Consider the following 14,702-nt stretch of genomic DNA (forward strand, 5'->3'; position numbering starts at 1 on the left):
AGCATTTAAAGAATTTCTTAATAATGTTGTCAAACAATGACTGAAATCGGAAAGAAAAAGTTGAACCTTATAGTTTTGAACGGGGGAATTTAAATGTGAATCTCAATGGTGGGCTTTAATTTTCCAGTGTGTGAGAGAAGACACGTTTTCTTTAGATCTACAAATGTGTTGAACATTTACACAGATTTTATTTTCCTTACAAAAGTTTAAAGTGATTTCTGAACATTATTTATTTCACATGCATTTATGTTTTTAGTTTCCACTTCAGGGTTTCAAACAGCGACAGATAAACATGCATTGTATTTGAGTTTAAATGAAAAGTTTAGAAGTGATTTTAAAACCTGTGTTTTCTAGACATGTGATGGTAGAGAAACCACCGGGTGACACAAACTGCATGAGAAAGTATTTCATGTAAAACGTCTCGTACGTAGTTTTAACTTTGGGGCCATCTAGTGGTGACGTTGCAGATTGTAAACAACGGAAACTTCTCCTGTTTGACAAGCGTGTCAGAGAACTATGGTGGCCAACGTAAAAACGTGGTGGGTCCAACAAACACCAGGATACCGCCGTCTGTCCGCTTACACGACACACACACACACACACACACACACACACACACACACACACACACACACACACACACACACACATATTTAACCCAACATCTCATTCCATCACAGATTTTATTTATTTAAGACACGTGTAGCTCCTGTGTAGATTTACAGTATTTTTCTTTTTAATTTCTATATAACTTCAACATTCATTGAATAAATACAGTAAATATGTTTATACTGTTCATCTCTACATGCAAACAAACAGTGACAACGTGAGGAGGAGAACGAGTGTCCAGGTGACACCTGAAAAGATAAAAGTACATATTCATTTAGTTTGTACACATTATGTTCAGTGAAAGCTTTTTTAAAATTCTTTAATAAATGATTGAATGTTTTATAAGGAGGACAAACAACCTGGCAACATCAACTGTCACAAGGAAATCAAGACTTCTTAAAAGATCAATCGGACATTATTGTATATTTTTCTTATTGTCAATAAAGTAAAAATCCCAAACCAACAATGAATGTATCAAGTATTGTGTGAGCATCAAGTCCTGATATTTATGGTAATCATCTGTGCCAACAGACGCAACATTTCTTCCTGTTTGAGTAATTGTTTGTTTATAAACTACAGGAAATGACTGAGCCTTCTTGAGCCCCGTCGCTCTATGGATGTGGGTCCGTCCAGACCAAAATGTTTCAACAACTATTGGATGGATTGCTAAAGAACTTTGGTCCACACATTCCTGTCTCCGTTGGTATTAACTGTGACGACTTTAGTGATCTTTTAACTTTTCATCCAGCTCAAAGCACTGCTGACATATCATCATCACCTTCTAAGTTGATGTGGTGAAGTGGCCTATTTACAAATCCAGCAGCAACATGATCATTAATTCAGAGTTTTTGTTTTTGTGTCACCTGATGAATGTAAGTCCAATGTTTTCCCTCTTTTAGTTTGTGGTCTCCACCACCTCCTGAGGGAAATATCTGTCTCTTTAGCTGCTAAATGCTTCGCTATGTTTAACCACCGGTTCTGAAAAGTGAAGCCAACGCGGAAGAACCAGAGGTTGCCGCCTGCATTAAACTAAAAGGACAAGAACTTGATGTGTGAAATGTGGGTGAAAAAGCCCTTTAACACTGATACGTTTGCAGAGTTCAGAGAAACTCACCTGACTGATTCCCTCCACTCTTTGGTGCTGAAGTGACCGACTCTAAAGAAAAAACAAACACTTCCTGTTACCTCACAGCTCACACAAACGTCCCGCCCCCTCACCTGTCACTCTCACCTGACATCCTGGCTAGCTCCACGCTGTAATCGGAGAACTCGTGCGGTTTGCTGACGGAACAAACGTGAGCCCCGAAGTCCCGCGTGTCGACGCGTTGGACGGTGAGCGTGATGCTGCCAGGGCTGTAGGTGACGGCGTACCCCGCCGTGCAGTTCTGGTAGGCCTTGTGTTTGATGTAGTGACACAGCAGCTCGTTATTGGGGCTCCTCCACTGAACGGACAGCTGAGAGATGTGAGCGTGGTCCTCATAGTGGTACAAACACGGCAAAGTGACCCGCTGACCAGGCCGGCAGAGCACCTTCACAACACTGCCTGGTGACAGAGGGTCAGAGAGGTCATCGGTAGAGACAAACACACTCAGAAGTATCTCTAACTCAGCAGCCACGCGCCACTTTTTAGCCTCTTTTAATAGTATGAGAATAATTCCACTACAAATAAGTCCTGCATTCAAAACCTCACTTCAGTAAAAGTATACCAGCAAAATGTACTTAAAGTACTTAAAGCTACTACAAGGAACTTTCATTTTGTGGTGATTTTGGCGGTCCCTGTGGTCTAAAGTGGTAGTGTTTCTGAGCACCAGAGTCTCTTTAGAAAACCTCTCATTTTACTGCAGCAGGGTGTGACAGTCTGCTCCTCTCAGTCCTGGTTCTGGTCCCAAAAAGACACTCTCTACATGTTATGCTGAATCTTTGTGTCAGTAAATGCAACTTTTGCCACAGGAAGGGGATGAAAAACATCTGAAAAGTAACTGAAGCTATCAGACAAATGTACCATAGTAGAGAGTACAACATTTACCTCTGAGATGTAGTGGAGTAAAAAGTACAACATTTACTTATGACATGTTGTGGAGGAGTAGAAAGTTGCATACAATAGAAGTAAAGTACAAGTACCTTAAGTTTTACTCAAGTATAGTATTTTTTTTTTTACAGAATAACAAAATTGAAGCCAGTCAGTTCTTGTGAAAAAGGAAATTGATCCCCGATATACAGGTTGATACTTTTATCTAAAAAAGTGCATCTCTACATGTTAAATTACACCTGATTCTTTGTGTCATTGAACGCACCTTCTCCGACCAAATGTGACAGGACCAGTCCGAGGTAGAGAGCCGTGCCCGTCTGGTCCAGAGGTGTTCTCCTCATTTGGTGACGGATTCAGTCCACAGGTTCAAACTCCTGAACACATGAACATCATTCGGGAATATCAAGAACCTGCAGCACAAAGTCCAGAACCCACGCCGGCCTCCTATCACTTCTGTTTTCAGTTATATCAGATGACAAGCTGACTCTGTGGTTGCCAGGCATCACAAGAGTCCTTGTCATGTGATGCCATGTTTTATGTTTTTGTTTTATAATAACTGAGCGACCAGAAGAGTTTCACAGAGTGAGTCAACAGAAACAGCCCACATACACTCGCCACAAGATGGCTGAAATGAGGATAAGATTTTAAACTTTTTTACAGGAGAGTGACACAATCTCTATATAATCTCTCTCTCTCTCTCTCTCTATATATATATATATATATATATATATATACATACAGTTGTGTGAAAAAGTGTTTGCACCCTTCCTGATTTCTTATTTTTTTGCATGTTTGTCACACTTAAATGTTTCAGATCATCAAACAAATTTAAATATTAGACAAAGATAACACAAGTAAACACAAAATGCAGTTTTTAAATGAAGGTTTTTATTATTAAGGGGGAAAAAAAATCCAAACCTACATGGCCCTGTGTGAAAAAGTGATTGCCCCCTAAACCTAATAACTGGTTGGGCCACCCTTAGCAGCAACAACTGCAATCAAGCGTTTGCGATAACTGGCAATGAGTCTTTTACAGCGCTGTAGAGGAATTGGAGGGTTTTCGAGCATGAACCGCCTTTTTAAGGTCATGCCACAGCATCTCAATCGGATTCAGGTCGGGACTTTGACTAGGCCACTCCAAAGTCTTCATTTTGTTTTTCTTAAGCCATTCAGAGGTGGACTTGCTGGTGTGTTTTGGATCATTGTCCTGCTGCAGAACCCAAGTGCGCTTCAGCTTGAGGTCACGAACAGATGGCCGGACATTCTCCTGCAGGATTTTTTGGTAGACAGCAGAATTCATGGTTCCATTTACCACAGCAAGTCTTCCAGGTCCTGAAGCAGCAAAACAGCCCCAGACCATCACACTACCACCACCATATTTTACTGTTGGTATGATGTTCTTTTTCTGAAATGCCGTGTTACTTTTACGCCAGATGTAATGGGACATACACCTTCCAAAAAGTTCAACTTTTGTCTCGTCAGTCCACAGAGTATTTTCCCAAAAGTCTTGGGGATCATCAAGATGTTTTCTGGCAAAACTGAGACGAGCCTTTATGTTCTTTTTGCTCAGCAGTGGTTTTCGTCTTGGAACTCTGCCATGCAGGCCATTTTTGCCCAGTCTCTTTCTTATGGTGGAGTCATGAACGCTGACCTTAATTGAGGCAAGTGAGGCCTGCAGTTCTTTGGATGTTGTTCTGGGGTCTTTTGTGACCTCTTGGATGAGTCGTCGCTGCGCTCTTGGGGTAATTTTGGTCAGCCGGCCACTCCTGGGAAGGTTCACCACTGTTCCATGTTTTTGCCATTTGTGGATAATGGCTCTCACTGTGGTTCGCTGGAGTCCCAAATCTTTAGAAATGGCTTTGTAACCTTTTCCAGACTGATAGATCTCAATTACTTTGTTTCTCATTTGTTCCTGAATTTCTTTGGATCGCAGCATGATGTCTAGCTTTTGAGGATCTTTTGGTCTACCTCACTTTGTCAGGCAGGTCCTATTTAAGTGATTTCTTGATTGAGAACAGGTGTGGCAGTAATCAGGCCTGGGTGTGGCTAGAGAAATTGAACTCAGCTTTCCAAAGATGTGATAAACCACAGTTAATTTATGTTTTAACAGGGGGGGCAATCACTTTTTCACACAGGACCATGTAGGTTTGGATTTTTTTCCCCTTAATAATAAAAACCTTCATTTAAAAACTGCATTTTGTGTTTACATGTGTTATCTTTGTCTAATATTTAAATTTGTTTGATGATCTGAAACATTTAAGTGTGACAAACATGCAAAAAAATAAGAAATCAGGAAGGGGGCAAACACTTTTTCACACAACTGTATATACACACACAGTATATTTCCAATCAGAATATAGATAAGAATGAAACTGTAAAGTTTCTGTCTGTGAGTGAGTGAAAGTGCACCTCGATGTCTGTCCATATCTAATCTCTTTAAAGTTGGAAGGTTGGCCAGTTGTGGGTTGTGTTCATGTAATCAGACATTCTACTGAGTGCAACTTTCTAGTTAAAAAAAAAAAAGAAATACTGAATATGTTCACATCTTCAAGGTCCTAAAAACCATTCAAATAAATAAAATGAAAAGGAAAAATCGACTCACCAGTCGTGTCCACGCGGAGGCCTTCACCTGTGAAGGGTCGATATTAAACGCTCCATATGTCCTTTTCTCCCTGTTAGGATTCCTTCAGTGTTCATCGTTCTTCTCTTCTGATTAAAACACCGAATGAAGCAGCTTCACATTTAAAATCTGTGTTTCTCCGACGCAGGACGTCTTGGAGGAGCTGAGAGACGAGCTAAAGATGCTAACGTTAGCTCAGCTGGTTTCTCTGATGACTTAAGGTCCAGACGTCCGGTGACTAAAATCCTTCATCCGGTTAGAAAAACTCCAATACAAAGTGTATCTTAAAAAAAACTGTATTAAAACTGAATAAAGTCAGTTTAACAACCTCAACGCTGACGATGTGACGCTGTTTAACACGCGACCAAATGAAACCGTTACATCCGTCAAAATGACAGATTTCTCAGGTTTGAAAATTGTTGGACAGATTTAGGATAACGTAGGAACACAACTCCTCACAATACATTATTTTTAGACATTTTAATGTGGAAAAGTTAGATATTAAACATTTAATAAACGGTAATAAGAGAAAAATAAATTAAACATCACAACACTAAAATCACAGAAACCAGTTTAATATCAGTGAGAGCCATTTATACAAATCAACTGGAGTTTTCAAATCACAGTAAAATGTTATCTTTATGTAACTGCTGAGGACATCATCACACGGCACAAAGAGGAACACTCACTGTACACCGGCACATATTTACATATAAACACAATTCACTCATTCATGAACAGGAGCTCCTCCACAAACTTAAACACCGAACACTCTGTAATACTTTGCACTGAACTCTGCACGAGTGTACGGACTCTTGTAAACAAACATTATTTCTAAGTCCTGACTGTGAAGAGACTCATTTAATGATTTGTGACTTGTGCTGTTGAAACTGAGCCTCATTTAAGAACTTCTTGTACCAACAAGAGAATTTGTTGCATTTTATAAATGTTATAGCGTTTAGAGTTTTGCGTGTTCACAGCGTTTCAACATAATGAAAATTCTGTCGTCCATAAACTCCCCTTTCAACATTAATAAGATGGTGAACTTCGTCCTTTCAGACGGCAATGTTTCCGTTTTTGATTAATAACTTAGTTTATTCTCACCGTAGGGAGAATGTTGAACTCATTTTCCAGGATATTTTACTTTGTTTTCTTCTCATTTTTCAGGTTTTTCATACATGGAATTAGATTTTCAGAATAAGTGTGAAAAACAGACAGTATGTAAACATGTCTCTGGACTATATGGACCTTATTCTGTTTTATAAAATTCAGAGTGTTTCTCGAGGCATTTGGAGCGTCTGGACTTTTCAAAAGGAAAATGTGTAGGAACCCTATTAGAGGAATAATAGCAGGAACCTGTTGAGCCAATGAGGAGCCTTTCTGGATGATGTTTGAGTCTGGATCCACTTCACGGCTACAACAAGATTTCTTTCTTTATTTGTATACAATGTATACACTGTGCAATATAAATAATCTGTTCAATCCTCTGTGCAATATTAACCTTTCAGTCGGACCATTTCATGTTTTAAACTTATTTATTATATCTTTACTGTGTAATTACGTGTCTATTATACTTGTTTTTCTTCCTCTGTCTCTTGTTTGTTTGTTGGCACTATACCATATGCTGCTGTAATCCTTCAGATTTCCCCACTGTGGGACTAATAAAGGATTCATCTTATGTTATGTCGGACCGTCCCTCCTTCATGTACAGTCCGGCTCTGCTCTAACGTTTTCGTCTGCTGATCTCTGTCCGTGTGAGGTTCTTATTTGTAGTCTTGTATGATATTTTTGTGGCCTTATGAAGAGATTTTGATTCTACTCACAAACAAGAGACGTTCATCAAGTCCAAACGAGCAATTAACAACAACATTAGTGAAGTTTTGGAACAATAAAACCTCACAGTAAAAAGGTTTAGGATGAGAATACAAAGATGTTCTTGCATGAGGCCCCACAGGGTTCTGCTTTCTGTTGTTGATTCACATTTCTGTCCTAATAATCCCGACAGCTGTGACCTTTCTGAGGCTCCCTGCAAGTTACTGTGTGCTGTTTGTACCTGAACTCTCCAGGATCCGGATTATTTATCATCGTGGCCAAATCACCATTATAATCGTGTGTTTTCCAGGACCATCGGTGCTGGACTGAAGTGATGACCGATAAGTCAGTTTGCTCTCCGTGTTCACCTCGTAGAACCTCTCAGCACCAGAGTTAATCTTGTACTTTTGAGAAAAACAGTACAGAACCTCAGGTCCTGTGTGTGTCTATTGTGCCCAAAGCAGTACGTCAAACGCTGCTGCTGCTGCTGTGAAGTACAAGATGATATCACAAGACCAATGAGACACATAAGCTATCGCTGTACAAATACATTCCATATTTTACAGTTTCTGTTTTCCTTCTGCTGGTGCCTCTCCGACGGCCGGCGGCGATGCTGCATGCGGACGCAGCCGTTACTGGATGCCTCTGAACAGACACATGGCGAACACCATGGCGAAGAGCTGCGGAGAGAACGAGACGAGTCTCAACGTGGCTCCTCACCGTTATATTTCTAGAACATAATGAGCCTTTAAAACATGACCTTTGTCCTTCAGTGCTGTACATGCATTCTACAGGGAACTGTCAAAGAAATGAATCAATCACAAATCCCATTAATTCACATTTACAAACGTTCATGAATGGCTGATAAAACATTTACTGCATAATTATAAAACTGGAGACACATCATGGCCAACGGTCAAAGCCTTCTTAGATATAATGTTGATATTTTCAACCTCAGTCTACATGTTTTCTAGTCATGTAAAAAAAAAATCAACATGGCTGCCCTGAATCCCTCACATGAAGGAAAAGCAATATTTGATTCAGTATTTAAATATAAAGGAGTAAGAAAACATACTTCAATTGTCAGCACCACGATGGCCAGAGCTCCTGCTGTGTAAATGTACATCTCAAAGTAGTCGACCATCGCAGAGTAACAGCCCTGTGAGAGTCAAACACACACAGATGTATCAGTTATTCTGATACAAAAATGATCTTTAGTCTGTTTTCAAATGTGTGTGAACGCATGAAACAAGATTTATCAAATTATGAAACCCGGTCCACTGGAGCTGGATTGCTGAAATAACAAAAGAGTTCTGACAAGACTCACAACTACGACAAATAAAGCCAAATGTCCCCTCACACATACAGCTACAGTTAGATCTAAAGATACATGACAGTAGGAGAATAGTTGCAGGACGGAAGCAGAATGAGATGAAATGTTTCTGTACATTTCAGCTTCTCAGCTGACAAAAGGCTGCAGAGGCTGCTGCACAATTGGGGGAAGAGTTTAGGAGAGATATAGAGGACGGAGGAGCTTTTTTATGTTTGTATGGCTGCCACTACCGCGTGGAGAGCACGGGAGTGTGCACGAGCAGCTGAACATGGTCACGTGATGAGAGGCGTGTGGAGAAAGCTACTTGATAGAGAGACAGTCTGTCGTCTGAAAGCAGGATTCATTTTTAGGAAGGAAAGGTTTTCTTTTGTGTACATTTCTCATGTGTGTGTGTGTGTGTGTGTGATGACCTTGTTGTGTCTGAAGACCATGCTGCCGCTCACACACTGCTCCACGCCGACGTCTCCGGGGTAGTCGTTCCTCTGGCAACAGGCCTCGGGGACCATCTTGCTGGGGCTGAGGAGCCTGAAGAGGCTCTCCTCGAAGTCCTCGGGGCCGCTGACGCCACAGCAGTCGAACTGCAGCAGAGATACGACGTGTTGTTGTAACACTGGGTTGACTTACAGTAGAGTGCAGTGGTAGTAAAAGGATGCTTCACCGTGGTCATGATGGCGTTCCACGTGGACGTGAAGACGTCCGTGCTGTTGTGACCTTGGTAGTGACGCTTCAGCTCCCGGCTGAAATACTCTCTGGTCAACTGGACAGAGACACAAAGACAGCTCAGGAAACAAGGCACCAAGGATCCATCCAACGCTTATAGCAACACTTCACCCAACAAAGAAAAAGAATCATTTCTATGTCAGTTACTCGCTCTTTGTTCCCACGGAGAATCGAGACACGGAGAAAAAAGGTCTCGATGAACGGGGGCCGCCTTTAACAACAGCACAACTATATGAAAACATCTGTTTCCAAACGCTCACACAGCTGGTGCAGTAACATCATGTGGGCCAACTATCCGCCGAAAATTTAGCTATTGAGGCTTTTTAGGGCGTCTGAAGAAACAACGGAGACGTCTCAGACCCCCGAGACCCCCCAGTACTTAGGCACACTGAGTAATAAAGTCATCTAACCAGTTGTGTCCTTACAGACACATGCATCTCAATTTAAAACATAAACAGTCTCACAGTCTACATATATATATATGTGTATATATATATCTATATATTATATATATATGTATATATGTATATATTATATATATGTATATATGTATATATACACATTCAGGCGATGGAGGTAGGAATATAAGATCAAAGACAAACAAAGCAGGAGGAAAATAAAAGGATAATATAAGTTAACAAATAAAAATAAATATATAAAGTAAAATAAATGGGGTTACATTTATCGTCTATCTGGTCACAGCACAACCTTTGACCTCTGCACTGCTTGACTTTTAGCTTCATTGAGGTTCATGAACTGATCCGGAGTGTTTACTCACATGTTCCCTGAACAGGAACGCCAGAGTAGCAGCTGCCAGCTCGGCCAGGAAGATGAAGAGGATGAGCATGAAGAACTGAGACAACAGGAAGCAGCGTCAACCAGGGAGCTCATGGAACAATACTCCAGATATGACAAAACTCTAAACAAATGCTTCATTATGACTCCAGACGTGAGTAGATTTGAGTGAAAACACTGAATAATGAACTAAATAAAGGTCCACCATTACATTCCTCTAGATGGCGAACTTCTACTGTTTCACTCAGTTACATAACTTACAGGGAGAGACTTTGTACAGGCTGCTATGAAATCACAACACTTAGATATTATATATATATCAAATACCAAGCTGATATAAGGACAGGGCCTTCAACAGCCTTATTAAAATAAAGCATTAACTAATTAAGGTTTTTACACAATATCATTTTTGGAGCTGTTGTTGTTGAGTACCTTCAGACAGAACTACAGCGTTACACAACTCTGGATTAAATGCTGTGATGAACCCTGAGATCCATAAAAAGCAACAAAGCGTTAATTAAAACTCAACATTAACACGAATGTAATCGATTCAGCTAATTCTATTTAACTCAATTTGTTTGTTTCTGTTTCACTTGTTAACGAGCTGCTACAGACACAGACACAAGGTTTAGTCCTGGTCCTCTATATGAACCAGTCTCAGTTTAGTCCTGGTCCTCTATATGAACCAGTCTCAGTTTAGTCCTGATCCTCTATGAACCAGTCTCAGTTTAGTCCTGGTCCTCTATATGAACCAGTCTCAGTTTAGTCCTGATCCTCTATGAACCAGTCTCAATGTAGTCCTGATCCTCTATATGAACCAGTCTCAGTGTAGTCCTGATCCTCTATATGAACCAGTCTCAGTCTAGTCCTGATCCTCGAGGATGTTTTCTACTCTTACTGTCACTAAGAGGATCACACAGGATGTCGCGGTTCACCGTTTTTTTACCTTTCACAATAAAACCACTAAATCTCTCTGGTCAGACTCACAAAGAACAGGAGGCACTTGTTCTCCCGGATGGCTCCGCAGCAGCCCAGGAAGCCCAGCAGGAACAGCATGCTGCCCATGGCCAGCACCACGTAGACCCCCGTGAACAGCACCGGGTTGGCCGCCACGATCTCCCTGAAGCCCATCGGGTCCAGCAGCACCCAAACGCCGACGCCCAGCAGGAAGGAGCCGCCCAGCTGGGAGAGAGAGAGGGTCAAACAATCAGTTAGACCGGATCCCAGTGTCCCCCTTAAGGTCCTGAACCCTGAACCCTCAGGGACTCACTGACGTCACCTGTTCAATGGTTTGAGCGTGAGAGACTGTGAGGGCTTGACACGGTGTAAATACAACGAGACAGCACTTTGTGGGTATTTATTTTATATGTTTTACTTTTATTCTTTCAGGCTCTTTCCTCACAAGATGAGAGGGCATTTCAAATATTATATTTACTTGTTTTTGTCAAAACAGCTTCAATGAATAAATCAAATATTTGATGAATAAATAAATAAAAATCCTCTGATTTCATGTGTTTTTATGTTCCATCTTTAATGTTTCTGAGTGAATTTAATATGACAGGCTGAACACAGGTGAGCCGTCCTCTTTGTTTACCTTTTTTTTACGTCTCCATGCGTCCACTGGTTACCCCGTGTTTAACGCCCCACTGCAATGAATTGTGGGTAATTCTCTTGGGCAAAGTCTGCATCTAATGCTGACTTAAGGAAAGGGTTCATAAAGGACTCAAAATGTCTGCGAGAGACTCAAACACTCGATCGTTTGACAGACGGACAGAACTAAACCCGCACGGACTTTACGGGAGCCTCAAAGTCTGTGAGTTCTTCTACTTCAGATGTTTACTGTTCTGAGGAAGAAGAGGGGTCGGATCAGCTGAGGAAGATGAGCAACACTCCCACCTCCTGTCTTACTCCTCTTAGGTTTTTATTCTCTGTTGCTTCATGTTTTCTTGACTTTTCCTCTGGTCTGAGTGTCCATGTTGTTTGTTTTATTGTGGTTTTGATGGCTAACGTTACATCTGGCTGAGGGGCAAACACCTGCACACTTACAGGGTGGATCATTGGGAGTGAGTCGCCCCCGAGCTCAGAAGTTCAAGTCCCTCTGGGGTTTAGTCCACCAGTGAGCGTGAGATGAACAGGCGGTTTGGTGCAGCGTCAGCAGCGATGCTGGCGTTGAAGAGGGACAGAGGAGGACACATGCTGGGCAGATTGTATTGGATTTGGTTAGTGACCGAAAGAATGAGATCGCAGACGTGAGCAGAACAAAATGTGCTTCCTACGAAGGGGTGGCTCCTTCAGGTCGAAAGGGACCAGCTGAAGGTGGTTCAACCTCTGATCAGGATCCAGGAGGAAGACCCAGAACACGATGGAGGGATTATATATCTGGTCTGGGAAAACGTTTCTGGGTTCATCAAGAAGACGTTAGTGAGGAGATGGACGTCTGAAACAACCTGCTGACCTCGGATGAGAGGATGAAAATGGATGTTAACTAGTCTGCTTTGTCTAATAGTTCGACAGTGAATACTTGATTTGTTTGATTAACCTGCTGCTTCGTCTGTTTGTTGGAGCAGCAGTGACTTTAGTGACGATGTTGATTTAACGGCAAGAAACATTTCCCCCAACTTCAACTGTAATGAACTGTAGTTTTCCTTTCAGTGTAAATTCCAAATGCAAAGAATTAAAGTTATATAACCTTGAAATCTTTCTCAGAAACCTGTTAAAGAATCATTAAAGTGCGTAAAGAGAAAACATTACATTTGCTTTCACTCAGTGCTGATTCCTGTTCACTACGTTCAAATATTCATCTGTCGGTGATTTTGATGAAGGAACATTAGAAGCAAACACATTCTGAATCTCAGACAAACAGGACAATAAAGCAGGTTCTTCTGTGCAGTGAATGATTTAATAGAGATTATGGTTTGTGTTTTTGGTATAAAAATAAAGAATATATGTATGTATATGTTCATTTAATGTGTTCTGGTTACATGTGTGAATCAGGTTCTACAGCAGCTCTGCAAACTGAAATCATAGTTATTATAATTTCATGGGATTGTTTTCTGGTCTCCTTTGATTTCAGTCTGATGTGAAACCACAGAAGAAGAAAAGCAGAGAACCCGGTGAACTCACAAAGATGAAGAAGTTGAAGATGAACATGAGGTACTTCATACAGCTGAGGCAGTCCCCCTCCATGGCCGAGCCTCGAGCCGAGACCTCCCCCTGCCCCTGTGAACACACGCACACACACGCACACGCACACGCACACGCACACACACACACACACGCACACACACACACACACACACACTCACTCTTAGTCACACTGGCACAATAACATAATAACAGTAGAGAGAATGCAGCTTTAACACACTTCAGGACCGGAGGTTACCGCCTGGTTTACTGCTTGCCGCATGTTTAATGACAGAAGTTATGACGTAATAAACCAACAGTGCAACGTCAGTTCACTTCCAAACGTTCCTTAAAACCAGAAGATGAAGTGCTGGATATTTTGATAATTAAATAGTTTTAATCACTTTTCAACTCATTATTTGTTGGCGAATGAATCTTATTTTCGATTTTCTGTATTTTACATCTTTGTAAATTGCAATTCGAACATGTTACAATGATCTCTAAGATATTGTGATGAGCATGTTTGTTTTCCAGATTTCTGACATTTTATAGACAAAATGATTAATCAATGAATCCAGAAAGAAATCTGCAGATTATATATATATATAGAATGAATACATATAAGCATTAGCTGCCTCCCTGCTAATATCCAAACACAACATATTGAGGCTTTGAGAGTGAATTCAGCAGGATTCAACACTATATGTGCTTTTAAAGGTTTTGTGACGACCACAGATTTAAATGTTCTTAGATGATGACATGAATACTGACCAACAAAGAATTTAGACACATGAAAATAGTCTTGCAGCATGAATAAATATTAAAAAATCAAGTAGTGTAACGTTACGCAGCATGAAGTCACTGAAGATGTTGATGTGAGCAAAAACTCAGGACAGAGAAAAAGCCCGTTGACACATCGTCGGTCACAGTTTGTGTCGAGTCGTGAGGACGCTGACAGCTTGTCCCCGTGGGATCCTTCCACACACGGAGGACACGTCGGTGTGAGCGAGGGCCGTCGGTGGGGGTGTGAAGAGGACCAACTGTGCACTTATGGTCCCTGATGGTGTTTACCAGTGAAACTAACATGCAGCCACCTGGCACATCTGAGGCGAGCGGTTTAGTTTAAGAACTGTACAATTTAATTTAAGAGCACAAGTACTGATAGTCGCATTTATTTTGTCCAATTTAAGCTTTTTAAATGAAAAAGACCAAAACGAGCAATGTGTTAGTCCGTCTTTAAATACTTCCTGTCTGTGGCACTCCAGATATTAATCTGCAAACACAACTCACAAATAGGTTCATGTTCAAATAATAATGATTAATTAATTCTCTAAAACAGCGGGTTAGTGTAGTTTTATCAAACAAACAGGAGGAAATGTTGCATCTGTTGGGGACTATTTTCAGCGGCGGATGAATCCACATTTAATGAAGGAACAACAGTGAAGCTCATTTTAGCTAAAACTCAAAGTCTGTAAGTCGGTCGAGCCATAGACTGTATATAGGACGTGGCAGTAGTCGTCATGTCAACACCCGTTGGTTTGTAGACTGCTGAAGCCTCAAGTTTGGCGTTTTGGCCGTCGCCATCTTGTTATTTTTGCAACCAGTGAACAGGAAGTGACCATATCTGGACTGAGGAGGAGTGACGTAGAGACTCCGTATAT

At 41.1% G+C, this 14,702-nt stretch overlaps 1 protein-coding gene across 1 annotated transcript; it reads right to left on the reverse strand.

Moving 5' to 3' along the window:
- Window positions 1-7,054: 7,054 nt before the first annotated feature.
- On the reverse strand, window positions 7,055-13,324 carry LOC142934138 (tetraspanin-18B-like). Its single transcript, XM_076078557.1, has 8 exons — window positions 13,301-13,324; window positions 13,042-13,137; window positions 10,906-11,100; window positions 9,902-9,976; window positions 9,062-9,160; window positions 8,814-8,981; window positions 8,146-8,229; window positions 7,055-7,750 (listed from the first exon to the last, which is right to left on the reverse strand). The coding sequence occupies exons 1-8, from the start codon at window positions 13,322-13,324 to the stop codon at window positions 7,703-7,705; spliced, it is 789 nt and encodes a 262-aa protein (XP_075934672.1). The 3' UTR covers window positions 7,055-7,702.
- Window positions 13,325-14,702: the final 1,378 nt, after the last annotated feature.

This window comes from Anarhichas minor, unplaced genomic scaffold (assembly GCF_050575085.1).
Source record: "Anarhichas minor isolate MPS153535 unplaced genomic scaffold, ASM5057508v1 ptg000067l, whole genome shotgun sequence".
NCBI classification, from domain to species: Eukaryota; Metazoa; Chordata; class Actinopteri; order Perciformes; family Anarhichadidae; genus Anarhichas; species Anarhichas minor.

Bases quoted from the DNA above. Each gene is read 5' to 3' on its own strand.
- LOC142934138 (XM_076078557.1), bottom strand. From the start codon at position 13,324: ATGCGGCAAGCAGTAAACCAGGCG. The intron at 9,161-9,901 runs GTGAGTAAACAC...GTCTCTGTCCAG, and splicing joins CGTTCCTGTTCAGGGAACAT to TTGACCAGAGAGTATTTCAG. The intron at 8,982-9,061 runs GTGAAGCATCCT...TCTCTGCTGCAG, and splicing joins GGAACGCCATCATGACCACG to TTCGACTGCTGTGGCGTCAG.